Below are 22918 nucleotides of genomic sequence, written 5' to 3'. Positions count from 1 at the left end.
ACATTTTACCCAGAATCCTCTGCAATCTGTCTGTGTTTGTTATAAAACTTCAGAATTAGTGCATTATTGAACATTAAAAGATATATGTTACATTTTAACTTTGTACAAATGACAGAATTGACATTAATGGAGTTATTCTATCAGTATTCATTTTATTTATACATCAAACCATAACTCAGCACTGCTTTATTTTCCAAGATGAAAAATGCTGAGCTTTGTGGCTCCTCTCAGCTTGCTTCTGTGCTGGAAGCCATGTAGTAAACAGGAGCTTCCAGCAGGGGGCAGGATGTTCAAAGACAGAAGTGCTGACTCATTGTTTGGGTCTGTTGTCGCTTTTGATGCTACCCGAAGGGATCATAGTGTCTACTCAAAATCAGCTTGTTTGTAGTTGCAAGTGTACCGGAGACAACACTGGAATTTATCGGTTATCTGTAACTTTTGATACATTTTGGGTGGTTTATCGGTTTAGCTTTATAAAAGATAAGTTTTCAGTTATCTGATTATCTGTTATTGAAGTTACTTTTTTGGTTATCTGTGCCCACCACTGGGATGATGTGTATTGCTTATCACAAGAGAAGGAAAGGGAGCATGAATCCCCATCGCCGAAGTGATATCCTGAAGGAAAACAATATTGTGACTGCAACAGCAATGCAATCTGCAACCTCACCACTCGATATTTTGCTCATGCCACTTTAGTGTTATTTTAGTTTATTTTGTTTTGACTACTTTTTTCTTGGTCTTGCTTGTGTTGCATTTTGGCCAAGTGATTAGTGCACATGCTTGCAATGCAGAAGGCTCAAGAGTCAGGAAGGGCATCCAGCATACAGACTGTGAAGACTCCGAGTGAAAAAGGGAGAAGCCAAAAGAACTTACTTCCTGTTTCATTTTCCCTGTATTTGTGTGACCCTTTTTCTGTAAATGTTGAAACTTTGATTACTCACTTACAATTCATTAGCCATAGCTAAAATCTAGCCACATGAGCTGTGCTGTGAGACCATTTGTAGTTTGCCATTGGACAAATACATTATGTTACTTTTGTTCTGATGTCTGTCAATGTTCTTCTCACGTCAACTATTAGGGACGAACATCCACTCAGAAGTCCACAGCAGACCCAGTGTGGAATGAACAGATCGTCTTCACAGAGATGTTTCCTCCTCTGTGTCAGAGAGTGAAGGTCCAGGTAGGATATGTAGGGATCACAGCTTTCACCATCAGAGACTATGCAAATGATGAACCTCATAATGACTGGTACCAGGCTCTGCTCATTTGCATAAGTGCACACAAATGAATCACACTCACACAGTTGTTCTAGTTTTACATGCATAATCTCTTAACTAACACTTTCTAAAAAGGAGCACAGTATTAAAAATCTTAAATTAACACACAGAATTAAGTGATAAATTGCATTCTACAAAAGGAACACATGGCATGGACTCACACATGCCATAAATGGAATCAATGAAATGCAGTTTCTAAGCCTTTCTGGCCACAGTGTTGGTAATAAAATGCCTTAAATCCAATTGGGATATACAGTAGCATCCTTTTCAGGTGATGGAAGGGTCAGCCCATATTGTCTGTCTGCAACACACTTTTGTTGGGACCCCAGAGGCAGCTGACAGGTATTGGCAGGCCAAGCCTGCCACAGCCCGTGCGGTCCCAGATGCAAAAACTCGGGTCTGGGAGGAGTTCAGGGAGGCCATGGAGGAGGACTATCGGTCAGCCTCGAAGAAATTCTGGCAAACCGTCCGATGCCTCAGGATGCGGAAGCGGCTCTCCACCAGCACTGTCTTCAGTGCGGATGGGGAGCTGTTGACCCTGACTGGGGATGTTGTCGGGCGGTGGAAGGAATACTTCGAGGATCTCCTCAATCCCATCGTCACGTCTTCTGAAGAGGAAGCAGAGACTGGGGACTCAGAGGCAGACTCATCCATTCCCAGGCCGAAGTCACCGAGGTGGTTAGAAAGCTCCTCGGTGGCAAGGCTCCTGGGGTGGATGAAATCCGTCCTGAGTACCTTAAGCCTCTGGATGTTGTGGGACTGTCTTGGCTGACACGCCTCTGCAACATCGCATGGCGGTCGGAGACAGTGCCTCTAGATTGGCAGACTGGGGTGGTGGTCCCTCTGTTTAAGAAGGGGGACCGGAGGGTGTGTTCCAACTATAGGGGGATCACACTCCTCAGACCACCCTGGTAAGGTCTATTCCAGAGTACTGGAGAGGAGAATTCGACCGATAGTCCAACCTCAGATTCAGGAGGAGCAGTGTGGTTTTCATCCTGGTCTCGGCACACTGGACCAGCTCTACACACTCCATCGGGTGCTCGAGGGTTCGTGGGAGTTCACCCAACCAGTCCACATGTGCTTTGTGGATCTGGAGAAGGTGTTCGACCGTGTCCCTCGGGGCACCCTGTGGGGAGTGCTCCGGGAGTACGGGGTCCGGGGTCCTTTGCTAAGGGCTATATGACTGCAGCAGGAGCTTGGTTCGCATTGCCGGAAGTAAGTCAAACCTCTTTTCAGTGCACGTTGGCCTCCGCCAGGGCTGCCCTTTGTCACCGGTTCTGTTCATTATCTTTATGGACAGAATTTCTAGGTGCAGCCAGGGTGTAGAGGAGGTCTGGTTTGGGAACCACAGAATCTCTTCTCTGCTGTTTGCGAACGATGTGGTTCTGTTGGCTTCATCAAATCAGGACCTTCAGCGTGCACTGGGGCGGTTTGCAGCCAAGTGTGAAGCGTCCGGGATGAAAATCAGCACCTCCAAATCCGAGGCCATGGTTCTCGACCGGAAAAAGGTGCTTTGCCCTCTTCAGGTCAGTGGAGTGTCCTTGCCTCAAGTGGAGGAGTTTAAGCATCTCGGGTCTTGTTCACGAGTGAGGGACGGATGGAGCGTGAGATCGACAGACGGATCGGTGCAGCATCTGCGGTGATGCGGATGCTGTATCGGACCGTCGTGGTTCTACGTGGATCTATCGGATCTACGTTCCGATTCTCACCTATGGTCATGAGATTTGGCACATGACCGAAAGAACGAGATCGCGCGTACAAAAGGCCGAGATGAGTTTCCTCCGCAGGGTGGCTGGGCACTCCCTTGGAGATAGGGTGAGTAGCTCGGTCACTCAGGAGGAGCTCGGAGTCGAGCCACTGCTCCTCCACGTCGAAAGGAGCCAGTTGAGGTGGCTCGGGCATCTTTTCCGGATGCCCCCTGGACGCCTCACTGGAGAGATCTTCCGGGCATGTCCCATCGGGAGGAGGCCCCGGGGAAGACCAAGGACACGCTGGAGGGACTGCGACTCTCAGCTGTCTTGGGAATGCCTTGGGGTTCCCCTGGAGGAGCTGGGTGAGGTGTGTGTAGATCGGGAGGGCTGGGCAGCTTTGCTTGAGCTGCTGCCCCCACGACCCGACTCCGGATAAGCGAAAGAAAATGGATTGATGGATGGATGGATGGGTCTTATTATGTCCTTGGCAGATGAAATAATGATGATAATAATAATGATAACGATAATCATGATAATACTGTGTATATGACAAGAACCTAAACAATTTATTAATACATTAACACAGTAAATTTACATTAAAAAATACGTAATTAACAGGAAATAAAGGTTTGAGTTCTTCTAAACACTGCTGAGTTCACAGGTTCTAAAAACATTGTGGACTCACACACCATTCCAACTCATTATAGAAACTTTGCATAATTTATTGCCACCCTTGAAAAATGTCAGCTACCTATTTTATAAACACTACCCAATCTAGAGGATGCATTGGTAAAATATAAAATCCAGAATTGTCTATTGGTTAATCTCAAACCATCTGCTGAGTTACAAAGTCAGCTCTGTTCGGCAGCTCCACTGACAGACCATTAGACCATTATGTTTTTTTATAGATATTAAATCCAAAATAAGAACTCAAACAAATACTGGAAATTCAATTCAAGTCTGCTAAACAGCAATGTATGTATGTCCCTTCGGCTGCTCCCTTGATTGCACTGTGAAAATATTAGATCTCTAATTGAAGAAATTAAGTCCTCCAAAGAACGTACATCTCCAATCAAGCAAATGGAGTTCCTCAAATTTAGAATCTGCCAGCAGTCTATCTCCTTCAGCAACAAACAACAAAAAAGATCTTGACAAAATAGAAGTTGTAATGCATCTAAACACATATTGTAACAAACCTTCTTGACTGACGATGATAAAGAAAAAAAATACTAAATTTACAATCAAACTTAGATGACACACACACACACACACACACACACACACACACACACACACACACACACACACACACACACACACACACACACACACACACACATATATATATATATATACACACACACAAAGAGCCCATGGTGTATTTATTAGATCCAGAGCAAAGTGGATTGAAGAAACAGAGAAAAATTCAGCATCTTTTTGTGGTCCAGAAAAAAGAAGACAAGACAAAAATAGCTTCTCATCTTTTATGATTGAGAAGATTACAGAAGAAAAAATATCCTCAGAAATCTGTAACTTCTATAGCCACCTTTACACTTCTAGTTTTTCCAAAAAGTGGTTGTGAATCTTTTGGATATTGTTCAATATATCCCAAAAAATAAATAACTACAAACAAACCTGTGAAACCTGTAGTTTTAGAAGTCTGACTTCTTTTTTCCTTAATAGGTCTGGGATGAGGGAAGTATGAATGACGTTGCCATAGGAACTCATTATTTTGACCTGAGACGAATCTCCAATGAGCAGGACGGTGACAGAGGTAAGCAGGAAATGGAATGTTCCAGTGCTTTACTTTCTTTGTTTTCTTGACATGTGGCTTAGGGCCTGGTCCCACTGGCGTTTAGGAAGATTTGCGTATGAATTGCGCACAAAATTGGTTCATATTCGTTAAACATCCGCAATATCCTTGAAACATGCTTGTATGAGTCGGCTGACACCCGCACACATCCGCAATTATCCGCATAGGCTCATTCTTCCGTTGCCAGGATTTTTGAGCTGCACAAAATTTTGGCTGCGGATGACATCCGCCTTACATACTCAATACATACTCAGTCTATGCACTGTATATCTGCCGTTATCTGCTGATATCCGCAACTGATGGGGATTTGCGGCTTGGCAGCAGACCGGGACAGTGTGTAAAATGGATATATAACTAAAATAAGTTGTAGTGAATGCATACAGATTGGCCACAGATAAAGCGTTTGTATTATGTCTGCTCTGCATCTGATTTGCAGACAATCTGTGAATGCATAACAAACACGTCATGTAAACCCAAAGTACTATATGAGGCATAAAGCAACATACCTGCCAGTCAGTGCCAGTCCAGCTGTGTAGATCCACAAAGACGTAATAGCTGCTGCAATCCAACAACATACTGTAAATCCCGAGCTGCAGAGAAGTCAGCCGTGGATCTCGGGTCTCCTTCAGGACATTTATTTCAAATCAAATCAAATCAATTTTATTTATATAGCACCAAATCACAACAAACAGTTGCCCCAAGGCGCTTTATATTGTAAGGCAAAGCCATACAATAATTACGGAAAAACCCCAACGGTCAAAAGCACTTGGCGACAGTGGGAAGGAATTATTTAACACCAACAAAAGGAAGAGTTGGTGTTTAGCAACAACTCACGCCGAAGTCTCTGTTTTCTCTGACACTCTCAAAAAAAAACACCGTCTCACACCCCAAGCGCCCCCCCCGCTCCCCAAACTCATGAACAGTTAACCCTTGCACGATAACATGAACATCAACTCTGTAATCAACTTTTCCGAGTCCAGCTATTGCTTCAGAGGCTGTGGTGTTGGTGTGACTAGTGATGCCAATGGCATCACTAGTCACTTTATATTGTATGGCCTTGCCTTACAATATAAAGCGCCTTGGGGCAACTGTTTGTTGTGATTTGGCGCTATATAAAAAAATTGATTGATTGATTGATTGTTCATCATATATTCGCTATTAATATATCCGTAATTCGTACTGGGACATTTGTCATTTTTGGCCATGTTTGTTGCGGACGACAACGAACGCCCGTACTTTGTATACTCAATTCATGCGCAATTAATCCTCTCCCAAGTGGGACCGGGCCAATAGCTACATTCCTTTAGCCTCAGCACATCACACATCACAGATCCAGCACATAAAGACAGACCACCAATTCACCTCATCTGAATGTACAGCAATGTGTTTGTGGGAGAACATGCAAAGTCCTTAGAGAAAGACTGCTGGGTGGCTTCATGCCAACAAGTATCTTGTTGTAATCAAGGCTTTGAACCAGGTTTTTTTCCCAACAAGTTTGTTCTGAACAGAAACGGTATTTTAATGCTTTCATTTTTGGTTTTTTCATATATATATATATATATATATATATATACAACCCCTGGCAAAAATTATGGAATCACCGGCCTCGGAGGATGTTCATTCAGTTGTTTAATTTTGTAGAAAAAAAGCAGATCACAGACATGACACAAAACTAAAGTCATTTCAAATGGCAACTTTCTGGCTTTAAGAAACACTATAAGAAATCAAGAAAAAAGATTGTGGCAGTCAGTAATGGTTACTTTTTTAGACCAAGCAGAGGAAAAAAATATGGAATCACTCAATTCTGAGGAAAAAATTATGGAATCACCCTGTAAATTTTCATCCCTAAAACTAACACCTGCATCATATCAGATCTGCTCGTTAGTGTGCATCTAAAAAGGAGTGAACACACCTTGGAGAGCTGTTGCACCAAGTGGACTGACATGAATCATGGCTCCAACACGAGATATGTCAATTGAAACAAAGGAGAGGATTATCAAACTATTAAAAGAGAGTAAATCATCATGCAATGTTGCAAAAGATGTTGGTTGTTCACAGTCAGCTGTGTCTAAACTCTGGACCAAATACAAACAACATGAGAAGGTTGTTAAAGGCAAACATACTGGTAGACCAAGGAAGACATCAAAGCGTCAAGACAGAAAACTTAAAGCAATATGTCTCAAAAATCGAAAAATGCACAACAAAACAAATGAGGAACGAATGGGAGGAAACTGGAGTCAACGTCTGTGACCGAACTGTAAGAAACCGCCTAATGGAAATGGGATTTACATACAGAAAAGCTAAACGAAAGCCATTATTAACACCTAAACAGAAAAAAAACAAGGTTACAATGGGCTAAGGAAAAGCAGTCGTGGACTGTGGATGACTGGATGAAAGTCATATTCAGTGATGAATCTCGAATCTGCATTGGGCAAGGTGATGATGCTGGAACTTTTGTTTGGTGCCGTTCCAATGAGATTTATAAAGATGACTGCCTGAAGAGAACATGTAAATTTCCACAGTCATTGATGATATGGGGCTGCATGTCAGGTAAAGGCACTGGGGAGATGGCTGTCATTACATCATCAATAAATGCACAAGTTTACGTTGATATTTTGGACAATTGAAAGGATGTTTGGGGATGATAAAATCATTTTTCAAGATGATAATGCATCTTGCCATAGAGCAAAAACTGCGAAAACATTCCTTGCAAAAAGACACGTAGGGTCAATGTCATGGCATAGGGTCAATGTCATGGCATAGGGTCAATGTCAACGAGCAGATCTGATTTGATGCAGGTGTTAGTTTTGAGGATGAAAATTTACAGGGTGATTCCATAATTTTTTCCTCAGAATTGAGTGATTCCATATTTTTTTCCTCTGCTTGGTCTAAAAAAGTAACCATTACTGACTGCCACAATCTTTTTTCTTGATTTCTTATAGTGTTTCTTAAAGCCAGAAAGTTGCCATTTGAAATGACTTTAGTTTTGTGTCATGTCTGTGATCTGCTTTTTTTCTACAAAATTAAACAACTGAATGAACATCCTCCGAGGCCGGTGATTCCATAATTTTTGCCAGGGGTTGTATATATATATATATATATATATATATATGGGTATGTGTTTGTGTGTGTGTGCCCATGTGTGAATGCGCATATGTACAAGTAAGGTGTGTACTTTCACTTATCTGTTTTAATCTGGTTTTATCTGTTTTATTATGCTGTTTAGTTGTAAATTATGGGAAATGTGCAATATGCTGATGAATTTTCCACTAGCATGCAAGCAGTGTACTGTTTTGTTGTTGTATTTATTGATTTGTGAGACAGAAATGTTTGCAGAGCACTTGAAGTCCAAGCCAAATTTCCCTTTGGGGACAATAAAGTGTATTGTATCGTATCGTATTGTATCATATCGTATCGTATCATAGTCAGGGTGGAGTGGGTGGAGAAAGGTGGCAGGAGTGATTTGTGACCAAGAATATCTGCAAGAGTGAAAGACAGTCATGAGACCAGCTATATTATATGGCTTAGGGCCCGGTCACACGGCACACAACGATAGCTGAACAAAGGAAAAAAGTCACAAAGTCACAAATCGTTGAGAAAAGAAGGACGAATGAGCCTGCACTTCTCCCATCACCTGTGAATCAAGAGCGCATAAAGGAACATAACAAAACTGAAACTCGCAAAAGAAAACGAAGCGGACGCTGACTTTAAACAAAATCAAACAAAACATGTGAACGTGCGCAACCATTCCAGCCGTCTGTGGCTGGAACGGTTGTGCGCACACGCACGCTCCAGCCATTCCGGCCACAAACAGCTGGGACATGCGTAAATAGTTAAAGTAGTTGATAAAACGTTATTGCCGCTATTGTTTCTGTTTGACCACGTTGCTTTTTGCACAATGTCCCAACTTCATTGTTTTTGGGGTTGTATGTAACATCGTCATCACGCTGCCTTCATTTAGGTTGGCAGTTTCTATAGCGTTTAAATAAAATAAACGTAACATTTATTTTATGTAAATGCTGAGCAATGTATCTATTTGGCCCCACACAGCTGGCAGCATATTGACCACTTGTTTCTTGCTGCTGTAAAACAACCAGTCTGATTGAAAAAAAAAATGGCAGCTGGCCTCTTTGCCTCTGTCTTTTTTAGTTAATGTAACCAAGGGGTTAGGATGAAAAAGACTCCAGTATCAGATGTTCTGGTGTTTCTTTCCTCAAACTGTGTCCAAAAAGCCCCCTGACCTTACATATGTAGTCCTAAAGAAAAAGTTACATTTTTAAGTACTTAAGGAGCAAGAGGCTACAAAATGAGGAACATACTAAAATGATAGGAAGGCACAGTGACGTGTTAGGGAGAATAAAGGGCAGCACGGTAGCTTAGTGGTTAGCACTGTTGCCTCACAGCAAGAAGGTCATGGGTTTGATTCCCCCCTGTGGCCTTGTGTGGCATTAGCATGTTCTCCTCGTGTTTGTGTGGGTTTCCTCCAGGTGCTCCAGTTTCCTCCCACATTTAAAGACATGCAGGTTTGGTGGATTGCAAACTTTCGAATTGTCCAGGTCCCCCTTGCAAAAGAGGTCTTGATCTCAATGGGACTAAATAAAGGTTCAGTTAAAAAAGGGCATATAGAGGTAACAGTTGCAGAATAAGCAAACCAAATAAACAAACAATAAACCCTCAAAATAATGGGTTTTTTTTCATGATTACACTTATTCTAATTCTGTTCTTAACTCAGGGTTTTTACCAACCTTTGGTCCTGCCTGGATCAACTTGTACGGCTCTGCCCGAAATTTTTCGTTGGGTGACGACATGGGGGAGCTCAATGAGGGCATCGGAGAAGGTGTCTCCTACAGGTAATTTTAAAAAATACTATTATACTGTCATTTTATTGGATTCATGATTACACAAAAATATATGAAAGAGGATTTATTTCCAAGTGATGTCAAAGGAAGTACAGTTGTGTTCAAAAGTTTACATACCCTGGTAGAATGTTTGATTGGGGGGGGGGGGGGCATTTTTCAGACAATATGAATGATAACATAAATCTTTTCTTTCACTCATGGCTCCTGGATGGTTGAAGCCATTTATTGTCACTCGAACTGTGTTTGCTCTTTTTAAATCATAATGACAACAGAAACTACCCAAATGACCCTGATCAAAAGTCTACATACATCTATTCTTAATACAGTGTATTGCCTCCTTTAACACCAATGACAGCTTGAAGTCTTTTGTGGTAGTTGTGGACAAGACTCTCTGATGGTAAAACTGCCACTGGATATGTCTTGAACTTTATTTACATCAATTACGAAGAAACACAAACAGTAAAAAGTTGAAAGTTCAGCTACAAATTGCCAGAAGGTACTGTTAATATATACTTGAGAAATAAATATGTGATATATTATTGATTCCAAATACTCTAACCCATGTTAATAGTTTCACATTCCTGCACATCGAAATGGATATAATGAATATAATTAATTTTATCTACATTTTTTGTTTATCAGGCACCGCCAACAGATGGCAATGCACAGACATTTGAAGTTAATCAGTGAAATTAAATTTCTTCATCACAACTAAATAAGTAATGGATATAATCCAAGAAGAATGACACAAGTTCAGTAAACTTAATTTTCCATACTGTAAAGAGATATTATTTTATTTTTAGGAAGTCTTTTGAAGTTGACTAGAGTACAGCATAATTCATTATTTTCGGGACAGTTTTTCCAAATGTTTACTCCTTTTACAGAGACACAATGATTTTATATTGTTGTTCAGCCTTTGGTTTACTAAATAATAATAATGTTCTTCTCAAGTTGTAACTGGAGTCCTTCATTTTATGCAGATGTTGAACATGTTGAAATAGAAGTTTGTTTTTTGCCTTGTATGTGGTTTGAATTGTAATGTAATCTGTCCATGGATTTCAGAATGTTTAAGCAGGTAAATGGTGGGGTGGTTGGCTCATGGTGAGGTTTATTACTGACAATTCCTACGGCTTTCTTTTGCAATCACAATATTGAATTAGTGGTAGTTTTACATATGTTTCCCCGAACCTCAATGCAATATGTCATAGATGAAGCTTTTAATGAATGTTGGAAAGTGACTAGCTGAGTTACCTGTTCTACGCATAAGTAATAGAGAAGAATTTTAGCCATGTCATTGTACAATTCATGTCACTTTAGTTAAGGTACATTTTAATTGAAAAAATGCGCACCTTAACTTGCACGCAGCGCGCACTGGCACATTGAGATTGTAATTAAAGTGCACCCTAGCCAGAACGTAGTAAGTCAAATGTGACACTTGCTACCTGACCTGAGTACCATGTGAACTACAAAAATAAAGGCTCCAGTGAGCGGATCGTGATCTAATATGTAAGGATGAACGTGTGTGTGTCTATGTGTGTGTGTGTGTGTGTGTGTCTGTGTGTGTTTGCACACGTATGCTTTCAACCTAAAGGCCCCAGTGACCTCCTCCTTTGTGCCCCCAGTCACCATAGGAAGTTTGGTGTTGATTGCTTAATTGCTGTGGCTGTGCATAGTGAACACATGTCTAAATTTAAAAAAAAATGTATCTCCAATAGATTTGTCTTTTTACCTGCATTCTGCACACTTTTTGACTTAACACCTGTTGTCTCACCCACAACAAATGTCAGCCTGCACAATTATTGACTTCACATGAAATTTGATGTTGTTAAATTAAATTACAATTTTAATTAAAATCAAATAAAATCAATCAAATCAAGGTTTTGAGTAATATACTGGACAGCATTAGATTTATTTCTTTCCCAAACAACACAAATTTGGAAATTTTCAAAATGCAGAAATTCAAAATTCAAAAGGTTTTCTGCTCACCCTTGATTTGTGAGGCCTCAGTTGTTTGGAAAAACCATATCCTCCCCTGTCCTCTCATGTTCCAGCAGTTAGGAATCAGGATCACACTACCGGGTATCAGCACCAAATTATAAACCCTGGATCCTTTGGTTCTGTCCTGGATCAAAGAGACTCTGTTTATTGGATTTCATGTGAAGTCAAAACAGATCTGGGTGCTCAATGGCCAGAGCTCGCAGGAACGCCATCCAAAAAATCTGAACACAGATGCCATGACGTATAAACCGAGCGTCATGACACCAATATGACAGTGTAATGAAGATATTCTTTGACCTCAGGTAAAGTGGTAGCTTTTTGATTTGTCACGTACATATCACAACGTCTAAACTGACTGTCATGACATCATTATGACAGTGTAATGAAGATGTTCTTTGGCCGCAAATAAAGCGGTAGCTTGTTGATTTGTCATTAACATATCATGATGTATAAACTGACTGTCATGACACTATTATGACAATGTAATGAAGATATTCTTTGACCTCAAGTAAAGTGGTAGCAAACATATTATGATGTATAAACTGACTGTCATGACACCATTATGACAATGTAATGAAGATATTCTTTGACCTCAAGTAAAGTGTCAGCTTTTTGATTAGTCGTTAACATATCATGACATACAAACTGACTGTCATGACACCATTGTGACAGTGTAATGAAGATATTCTTTGACCTCAAGTAAAGTGGTAGATTTTTGATATGTCATTAACATATCATGATGGGTAAAATTACTGTCATGACCCCATTATGACAATGTAATGAAGATATTCTTTGACCTCAAGTAAAATGGTAGCTTCCTGATTTGTCATTAACATATCTTGGCATACAAACTGACTGTCATGACACCATTATGACCAGTGTAATGAAGATATTCTTTTACCTCAAGTAAAGTGGTAGCTTTTTGATTTGCCATGAACATATCATGACATCTAAACTGACTGTCATGCCATATCGACACAAATAATGTATAATTTGTTAATGTCTCAAACAAATTTAATGTAAAGTTGTCATGTCAAAGACATTTTCTGGTGATGTCACTTTGATTAATGTCACATTGGCATAATAAGATCATCCCCAACAAATTTAATGTCAAGTTTTCATGGCAAGGACAACTTCTGGTCATGTCACTTCGATTAATGTCAAATTGTCGTAATCAAGACAACTCAAAAAATGTCAATTTGTCATGACAAAAACCGAATGGCACTTAATGACAGCAGTCATAAACGTTGACATCATGTTTATGACACATTCATGACTGTGTCAAGTAACAGTTACGACAGTGTCATGTCACAATTATGACGGTACCTTCAAGTAAAGTGTTTCCAGGTTATGTCATGTTTATAGGCCAAGTGCTAAAAGCTCGTTTAAGCTGCAGCACTTAAAATCAGGACCTTCACACACTGATAAAAGAGATGGAGACTTGCTGTCTATGTCTTCTTTGATAAAAGAGAAGGAACACCACAGGGTGTACTTTCTTAAGCAGATTAAAAAAGATTTTATCAAGAACATAATGAGTCACTGCCAGATACATAGAACATTAACTCAGTGCAAACTTGCTGGTCATGATTCCTAACTTCACGTAATACCCCATCACACATACGCCTATTGAGGCTGAATTGCGTCAGAATGACACATCTGGCCACAATCAGAAAATGCTGACTTGCAGTCTGAAAACCTGTGGATGGCAGTTTGTGAACATCTACACATTTGGTCACATTCGCTCGGCTGTGCCAAATGTGGTGCACATGTGCAAAACATTTTTAGTGCCATTGAGATGGTAACACACATCTGACAATTCAGTTTTCAATTTAATCAGCTTATAACACACCAAATCACAACAAAAGCCATCTCAAGGTGCCTCACACAGAACAGTTCAACATAAAAATTTAAATAAATAAATAAATAAATTTAAATATATCATTAAAAACAGAAGTAAAAATTAAAACAGATAAAAAATAAAAACTATTCATATGAAAGAACAAAAATCAGTTATGAATCTTGACTTAAAATGTCCATGGACTCCGACTGCCTCACAGTCGCAGGAAGACTGTTCCTCACCCTGGGAACATATAGATGATGGTCTATATACAGTTTTTGCATCATCTAATCGCACTCTACATATTCTGATGGCATCAAAACAGCATCTGAAATGATCTGATCGTGGTTGATTGAGCTCTGAGATTGATCGGTCACAGCAAAGAGTTATGATGTGCCATAGACGTCCACCTCCACTGGATCCCGGCCAGGGAGGGCAAATCAAATGTTGACATGTAAAAACATGAATGTGGCACACATTCATCATGTACAGTGAATGTGAACAGCGCACAACCAAACCGAACGTACCGTGTGCCGCTGCACCTCTAGTGGCTCATGCAGCGGTAATGAATACACACACACACACACACACACACACACACACACACACACACACACACACACACACACACACACACACACACACACACACACACACACACACACACACACAGCTGTGTCCCACACATGTGTGCGGGGTGCACAGAGGCCATGCCCTCTGTCAGTTCAGCGCAAAGACCAAAGTGTCACTCTCTGTTTCTGTGTTATGTGATCGCTTTATTTTTAGCTATTTTGTTACGTAATTATGGATGACGTTATTGTAGTACGTTTTTTATATACTTGTCCTGGCGGTGGTCTCTGTGTTTTTAATGTGACACGTTATGTGCATTGAGCCATCATTTGCAGCTGTCAGTGAGTCTCGGCTGGTGATCAGCTGGGGGGCGGCTCGCTGTGCTGTGTGCACTCAGACATGGCTGGCCATTCCTCATCTGAACATACATATCAGTATTCCATGCAAGTTTGCTCCCCCCCACCCGTGGCATGCCACGTGTTGTGGGGGGCGAAACACACGCACACAATGAGTTGTGGGGGGGGGCCGGGGAGAGCACAAAACATGCGCAATACACAAGCATAGAACATATGTTGAGGTGGGAGTGATATTCTGGCACGCCACATGTGTGTTGCTTTGCAACGCCACAGTCGTGGGGGCACTTAGACAAATTTCACATCCAGCTCAAAAGTGATCATCTACTCACTATTTTCATGCTGACAGCATGAATGACCCCACATTTTTGAAGTGTCCAGCAAGTGGTGTTGGCTCTTCATGTGTGTCACCTGGAATTTGGCAGACACCTGCTGCGATAGGGATCAAATGGGCTCTCACAGTGCACTCTCTGTCTTTTGTCCGCTGGTATGCGCGAATAGTTGTAGCGACAGGTGAAGGAGTTGTTAGAGGCGGCTCCGATTTTTCATGAATGGCATACAATCCCTCCTTTGTGCGCTAGTCAGCTTCAATCGTGTTATGTGTGAATGGGCTTTAAGATTTTATTCACCTCATGTAGTTACCGAAATGTTGGAATGTTGAAATCTGTTTGTGTTAGCAAGAAACAGATTTTAGCTAACGTCTCCTCAATGTTGTCAAGTTAAACTCAGTCACAAGGAACACTGACAGCATGCATTTCACAGTAAAAGTATTTGCTGGGGTGCTGGCATTAAACATTTTATTGTAAAATGGTGCAACATAAACTACCTGATGTTGTTTAACTTTGCCATCTTAGAAGTATGACTGTTACAATGTTAATCAAAATAAAGGCTTCAAAATAAAGGTTTTGAAAATTATTTCCTAAAATTTTCATAATAAAGGATGCACATCATTGTGCTATGAGATATGCAAGACACATACTCACACAGGCGTTTCTTGCTTTATAGATAGATTATTTATAGATAGGGGAGGTGATGGTCTAGTGGTTAAGGTGTTGGGCTTGAGTCCAGAAGATCATGGGCTCAAATCCCCACCTGACTGGAAAATCACTAAGGGCCCTTGGGCAAGGCCTTTAATCCCCTATTGCTCCCAGTGTGTAGTGAGCGCCTTGTATGGCAGCACCCTGACATCGGGGTGAAAGTGAGGCATAATTGTAAAGCGCTTTGAGCGTCTGATGCAGATGGAAAAGCACTATATAAATGCAGTCCATTTACCATTATTATCAGTATTATTATATTTTATTATTACTTCTCTTTTGTCATTTGATTTTAAATGGACCACAATGGAAATAAGTGTTTTCACTTTCTTGTGTCATCCATGTATTTTTTACGTATTTACAATTATATTATATACTTACATGGAACTTACTAAATAGAATCATGCACACACACATGCACGCACACGCGCGTTTAACATAAAGATGATTTACCACCCCCTGGTGGAATGGCGTGTTAGTCCAGAATCTAATTAGCAACGATAACTAATATTCGCTTATGTATTTTGGGTCAAGGATGAATGCCGCCAAAAAAGAATATTGATAGGTCTAATATTTTTGGAGAAGCTATGGATATAAGCTAACATAGCTAACTACATTCTGGACTTGCACACCATTCTAGCAGGGGGCGGTAAATCACCTTTATATTAAAAGTGTGAATGTGCGTGGGTGCGCGATTTTATTTAGTAAGTTCAATGTAAGTACATAATAATAATGTTTATATGATAACAAGAACCTAATCAATGTATAAATACATTAAGACAGTAAATTAACATTTAAAAATTACATAATTGATAGGAAATAAAAGGGTTGCATTCCTATTCTAAAACTGTTAAGGTCTAAGGTTCGAAAAACATTCTGGAGTTACACACCAGTCCAACTCATTATACAAGCTTTGCTTAATTTATTAATACCCTTGAAAAATGCCAGTTACCTAATTTATTATTATTAATACCTCTTTTATCAGTCATTCCATCCCTGAAATTCTCATACTGAACTACTGAACTAATCACCTGTTTGTTGATTGATGCTGTCAGAGGGCGGATCTACATGGAGGTGTCAGTGGAGTTCCTGTCAGGAGGGGCACGATCAGAGTCTAAACTCAGTCGACTTGTGAAGCCTGTGAAGGACAGCAAAACAGGAAAACCTGTAGGGAAGGATATCAAGCCTCCTGCAGGAGGACCAGTGGGAGGAGTAGCAGGAGGTGCTACTGAGGAGGACAAAGGCAAAGCTGTGGCACCAGAGGTCCTTCCTGTGGAATCTCCTTCTGCAGTAAGTAAGAGATAAGTACAGGGAAAAAGAAAAAATAGCTGTATATAATAATGAAGTAAACACTTATTTATTATTGTACACAAGTTTGACTGTCCTAACATCTACAGATTGAAGGCAGTGTGATGTATTATTTATATCAAGTGACTAAAAATTGAGATTATGAAAACAAACATCTGGAATGGGTTTTCTTTGCATTGTGGCTGAGCTCACACTTCGGGACAGAGTAATGGACAGCAACATTCGTAAGATACTAGAGACCCTTTTCCATTACACAGTCTAACACTACTTGGCTCGACTCTACTCTGCTTTTTTGCTTGTACTTGGTACCTGGCACCTGGTGCTTTTTTGGTGAGGTTCCAAGCAAGCCAAGGCCAATACTAAATTGTGATGTCAACAGACTGCCGGCCACTGATTGGTCAGAGAGTGTAGTCACTGGAGGAGTCATGAGTGTGATGTCTGTCACGAGAATCAAACCTGAAATGAGAAAATATTTCAGGAGATTTCCCAGATTTTGCCTGCTCACGGGTACCACTGGACATTCCAGCAATGCAGAGAAAAGCTGAAAAAGTGTAAAGTGATTACAGGACCACAATGACTGGAGTGGTTCGGACCATACGGGCTGGAAATGGTTCGACCAGACAGACCATTTACGGACACCGACTGGCGAACAACGGGAGGCAGGGTGACGTCGAATCTGCCAGGGCTTTGTTGGAGCCGAGGATGGTAAGTGTTTTTGTCTGCTTGAAAGCACTGTTTAACATGACTTATCCCATTGGTGGGAAGCGTACTTTAACAAACAAGGATATTTTGAGTCTAAGCTCGTGTTCAAGTCACATCGTTGTCTCATGTATGCAGACACAGTGAGCTAACTAGTTATCGTTGATTGCTAACTAGCAAGCTAGCTAAATCTGTGCTGTGCTTGAAAGTATTCACTTCTGAAAAAAAACCCACCTAAAGTCAGCATGTCAACAATGAATGTGTACATCTGACCAGTGGTGTAGTCTACATTTTTGAAGTGGGTAGACTGTGTTTTTTGCCCGTCATCAAACCCGTGCATTGCGCCCCAGTTATTAACATTTTTAACACCATAACAACAAATAGATCTATACTTTCCATCTGATCAGTTATATTTTATATTTGCCACTATAAATGTGAGAAATGTGTCAGAATGTAAGTAAGTAATTTGCACCAATTGCAAAATACAGTATACAACAGTAAATCTAAAAGAGTGATTAAAAACTACAAACATCAAATACATTTATTTTTTGGCATCTGAAAACCTAATTTAACAAAGAAATTTAATCAGGTCATAAACCAGGAATAAACAATGTTTAAATCCAGCCAAAAGTATCATATGCAAGCTACTGTGCATTGTTTAACAGTAAATAAGACAACTTTAAGTCACAGTCACTCAAAAAAAAAGTGACTGTGACTCCTTGTTATTAAGAAAGAAAAGTTCTCTTAACAATAATAAGGAGCAGATTATTGCCTCCCAACTAAGTATATTGCAAGAGTTCACTTTTCCTCCCTCTATTTAGTCTCGGATATGAGCCTGTACTGTCAAATTCAGCAGCTGCAAGATTCACCCTTCATATAATCCGCATGGCCCCACATTGTTTGTGGACAGTTTAGACGCATAAACAAAAACAAAACAGAACACACCGGTCTACATGAGCATGCACTGACTGCAGAGCCTCACGCCTCCTACCACAATCTCTGTTGAAATTGACAGTCCATCATCAGGTCCAGACGGGGGACTGGAACCTGTAGGCTTTGTGGTCCATAAGGAAACCTACCCAGTATAAACAAGCTAGTATTAGTATACGTTAAATTCCATTAAAACAGAAGCTAGGCTGAACGACAGAAGCTAGCTCCCAGAAAATTCACATACAATGAAAATATGGTAGATGCTTTACTTTGCAGAAACCTTTTCAACCCATGACAAAAACATTGTAGGCCAAATCAGTGGCACAAAAGTATAGTATGAAGACAACCAACTAACTAACTAAGACAACCATGCAACTACTGGGAGTATGCCACTTACCAGTTCCAGTCATTTTAAAAGTACACTATCCAACAGCCAACGGGACTCAAGCTCAAGAGACATCTGTAGATTACCGGCAAAACTCTGTTATTTTTTAAAAAGCTGTTTCATTTTATATTTTAACAATAAATGAAGGGATCATTAAAAATGTCCACGAATCAAAGTCAAAAGACATTTGCACAAGTAGAAGCTCTCCACTTATTGTGCTCAAATTCATATTTTAGAAATGACTCTGTCCTGATAACAACATTGAAGGCAATTACATATTTTGTCAAAAATTACAAGTTGAAATGAGCATTAAAAAAAATTCATCAAGAGGTTTATGTCACAGAAATCCTACTTTACAATCACTGCAGTCATTGTTAAATTATTTCCTGTTGCATTTATAATAAACATTTGTATTTATTTACAGTGTCTGTTTTTCTGGTTGAAATGAGATATAAATAATCTACCAGACTTAAAAAAAAATGTACAAATTTCCATGTTATTTTGTCTAAAAATAAATGTCTGAGGTTCCTTATGTTAAACAAGAAATGATCTAATCTGAAATAACAGGTGGTTTTAATTTACAGATGAAAGGTTTCTAAAGAACCATTTATTGATTTATTTAGCTATTTTAATTACAAGTGTTTTAAACTTTTTTAACAGTAATCAGAAATTCTGAGGTAACAAACAACAACAAAAAACATTTCCAAGGATTTTTCTTCATAAAACTGCTCCATAAATGAGCAGTCCTGTGACACGTTTGTTTTGTACAGATCAGTGGTTTATTTCTATACCGATCCATTTTGTACAGATCAGTGGTTTCTGTTTCTGCCACTAGTCTTCCGTGTTTTGGCCCGACGCGTCGTTCCTATTGGACAACGCAAAGGTACGTCACGGCTCAGAAAGTTGGATTGGCTTGAACTTTGTCTACGTCAGCCTGCTGACAAGCGGCAATGCGCGCTCCTGTCAGCATCTAAAAAGCAACACGTCTCATTGAAAATAATGCTTTTTAGACCGTTTTTTGACGCGTCTGACGTATTCAGTGTGAAAGGCCCATTAGCTTAGTGAACAAATAAAAAACTAGCTGTCGTAGGCTAGCCCACTTACCAGAAATGCAGACAGCTCCAGGTTTATCTCCTCCACTCAGGGTGCAAACTTCATCAATCGGCCCTGAAGCAGCAGGTGGACGTTTTGGAAAAAAAAAAAAATCTAAAACCGAGGCCTGTTTTCTTTTCATTTTTTCGGGTAATAATCACCATCGATACTTCCAGCATTCTTCGTGTTTGTGTGCGGCTTTTGCGCTGATTAGCTGGTAGCCCCGCCCCATCTCTCTATGAGCCAATTAAAACTCTTATCTAGCAGAGCGAGCGGGGGTGGGACATACGGTGCACTCTGCAGTGATGGACGCCTGATCGCTGTCTTTTAAAGGGAGAAAATAAAATTACAGTCAATAAGCGCTTATTTTATTTACACTGTCACGTTCCCCGGGGCAATTTGAAGTGGGTAGATGGAAATTCCCGGTCATTTTAGGTGAGTAGACGGTGTCTACCTGCGTTCCACGTAGACTACACCACTGCATCTGACTAAGGTAGGGCCATTACTGTGATGTTTTTGTTTTTGTTTTTTTTTTACATGTTGCCATTTTGTGTGTGTGTTGTGTGTAGTTTGTTCAAGAATCCACTTTCATAAGCGAGGAGGGTTCAGCCACTGCCCTCAGATGAGTTCCCAAGCTCCCCTGCCCCATCACAAGCTTCAACAGCAGCACCAGCTTCAACATCTGCATCAACATCCAGCACCACACAGCAACATGTTATCCCCAGTAAGAATAAATGTCTCACATCATATAGCTTTGAGCTCCAAATGTATTTCCTGAATATATATATTTGTATATGTATGTGTGTGTATAGTAAAACTTCGTCATCATATAAACTGGATATTCACACTCACCAGACAAAAGCAAAAGTCTCAATGCTTTTGTATGGTTTTACACTGTGGTAGAGAAGCTTGAATCTTCGACTGGACTGGGTTGCTTGAAAGAAGAAGCTTCCTCAGCTAAAATTCTTGCTCTGGTAGTCTGACTTCTGTCTTGACTCTTGTAGAGAAGAATAAACCAGAAGCCAACAAAAGCTGGAGTTTTTAACCTAACCAGACCCCTCCTACCGAGAGGCCGACTGCTATAGGCTAGTGACTAAACAATAGCTCTAATTAGCACCTATTGTGCACTCTCCTAATGATGGGATGGAAGCCTCCCCTGATGGCTCCCTTGACAACTCTCCTGATGACGTGAATGACTCATTACCATGAACAAAAGACTGAAACTGCTTTGACCTGAGTACCCCATTGTAAACAGGGGACAAAGCGTGTCTGAGACCCGCCCCCCGGTTAAGGCTGGGTTTCAACTGTTTTACAAAGAATGCTTCCTTGACACCTCTCTCAAACCATTTCTTCTCTCTGGCTAAGATTTTTCTTAGCCAGAGAGAAGAAATGGTTTGAGAGAAAACAAAACACAAATTTATAAGGGGGGTGTCTTTATGCATAAAATATGGCATAAATGCTGCAAATATACGAGTATATGTAGTTTTGCAGTTATAGCCACTGATTCACTGTGCCCCGTGATTCACCGTGCCCTGGTTTCCCCTACACCTTTTCTTTGATTTGGCGGTACAGTAGATGATTGTGGAAAGAAGACCTCCCTGAGGGACAAATCCAGAAAAAGCATAATCCAGAAAAATTGTATAAAGACACGACAGAGAACTTTAAAACTGTCACGCACATCGAGGTCATTGCATGGCACGGAGTTACAGAGCTGCAGAGGATTTTGAGGTACACTCCATAGACCAAGTGTAATCTTTTAAATTGACATAATGCCCGCCACTTATTTAAAACAGGCCTTAATACGAGGTCTGTCCAAAAAGTATCAGACCTTTTTATTTTTTTCAAAAACCTTATGGATTTGAATCATGTGTGCTTGCATGAGCCAACCTTGAACCTTCGTGTGCATGCGTGAGTTGTTTCACGCCTGTCGGTTGCGTCATTCGCCTGTGAGTAGGCTTTGAGTGAGCACTGGTCCTCCCCCTCATTGGATTTTCATTTCGAGGAAAATGTCTGAACGATTGGAGCAGCGCTGAATCAAATTTTTCCAGAAACTGTGAGAGACAGCCAGGTGGAAACCATTCAGAAGATTCAAACGGCTTTCGGTGGCTTTTCAGTCGAGTGAGTATCCGAGGAATTGTGTAAGAGCTGGACATGTCACAACATGTCCTGTGAGACTTCCAACTTCCGCACGTCTTTCATTACAAAATCTCCTGTAACAGTGGAATGTGCCGAAAAAGTGCTGATGTCCACCTCTTCTGCAATTTCTCTGGTAGTCAGACGATGTCCCGGATCAACACAGCGTTCACATTGGAAATGATCTGGTCGTTTCAGCCTGTCGATGGCCGCTCAGAGCGCGGCGCACCCTCCGCCATTGTGCGCCGTCTTTAAACCGGTTGTAACACTCCTTAATCTGTGTGATGCCCATAGGATCGTCACCGAAAGCCGTCTGAATCTTCCGAATGGTTTCCACCTGGCTGTCTCTCAGTTTCTGGAAACATTTGATGCAGCAAAGCTCCATATCGTTCCACCTCGCAATGAAAATCCAATGAGAGGGGTGGACCAGTGCTCATACAAAGCCTGCTCACAGGCGAATGATGCAACCGACGGGCGTGAAAAAAATCACGCATGCGCATGAAGGTTCAAGGTTGGCTCATGCAAGCACACATGATTCAAATCCATATGGTTTTTGAAAAAAATAAAAAGGTCTGATACTTTTGGACAGACCTCATATATATATATATATATATACATATATATATATATATATATATATATATATATATATATATATACAGCCGAGGGTATTTTAGCATTGTGTTATATTTTATTATATCAAAGCTTACGGGCAGATTAGCAGCATGCATTTAATTTGCATTATACATGCAATATTTTTGATAAAATTGAATTTTACTTCCGGAGATACTTTTTCTCTGGAGATTAAACATTAAATTAAAAAAAATTATATTATTTTGTATGATATATTTTTTCATCATATGAATTTCCTCAGGAAATTTGATTGTAATGCATTTGTCTTGAAACTGTTCAGTTTTGCTTTTAAAAATGATTTGTGTA

The 22918-nt window shown here is 40.4% G+C and overlaps 1 protein-coding gene across 1 annotated transcript in view; it reads left to right on the top strand.

Annotated features, from left to right (window-relative positions):
- fer1l6 (fer-1 like family member 6) overlaps positions 1 to 22918 on the top strand; it is a 656531-nt gene that overhangs the window by 208293 nt on the left and 425320 nt on the right. Inside the window, exons 10-13 of the mRNA XM_034186126.1 lie at positions 1079 to 1180; positions 4652 to 4742; positions 9514 to 9631; positions 16488 to 16722. Of these exons, the coding sequence (XP_034042017.1) occupies positions 1079 to 1180; positions 4652 to 4742; positions 9514 to 9631; positions 16488 to 16722 (546 nt within the window). The remainder of the gene's footprint in view (positions 1 to 1078; positions 1181 to 4651; positions 4743 to 9513; positions 9632 to 16487; positions 16723 to 22918) is intronic.

This window comes from Thalassophryne amazonica, chromosome 14 (assembly GCF_902500255.1).
Source record: "Thalassophryne amazonica chromosome 14, fThaAma1.1, whole genome shotgun sequence".
Taxonomy (NCBI): Eukaryota; Metazoa; Chordata; class Actinopteri; order Batrachoidiformes; family Batrachoididae; genus Thalassophryne; species Thalassophryne amazonica.
This window is presented reverse-complemented; position numbering and strand designations above follow the sequence as displayed.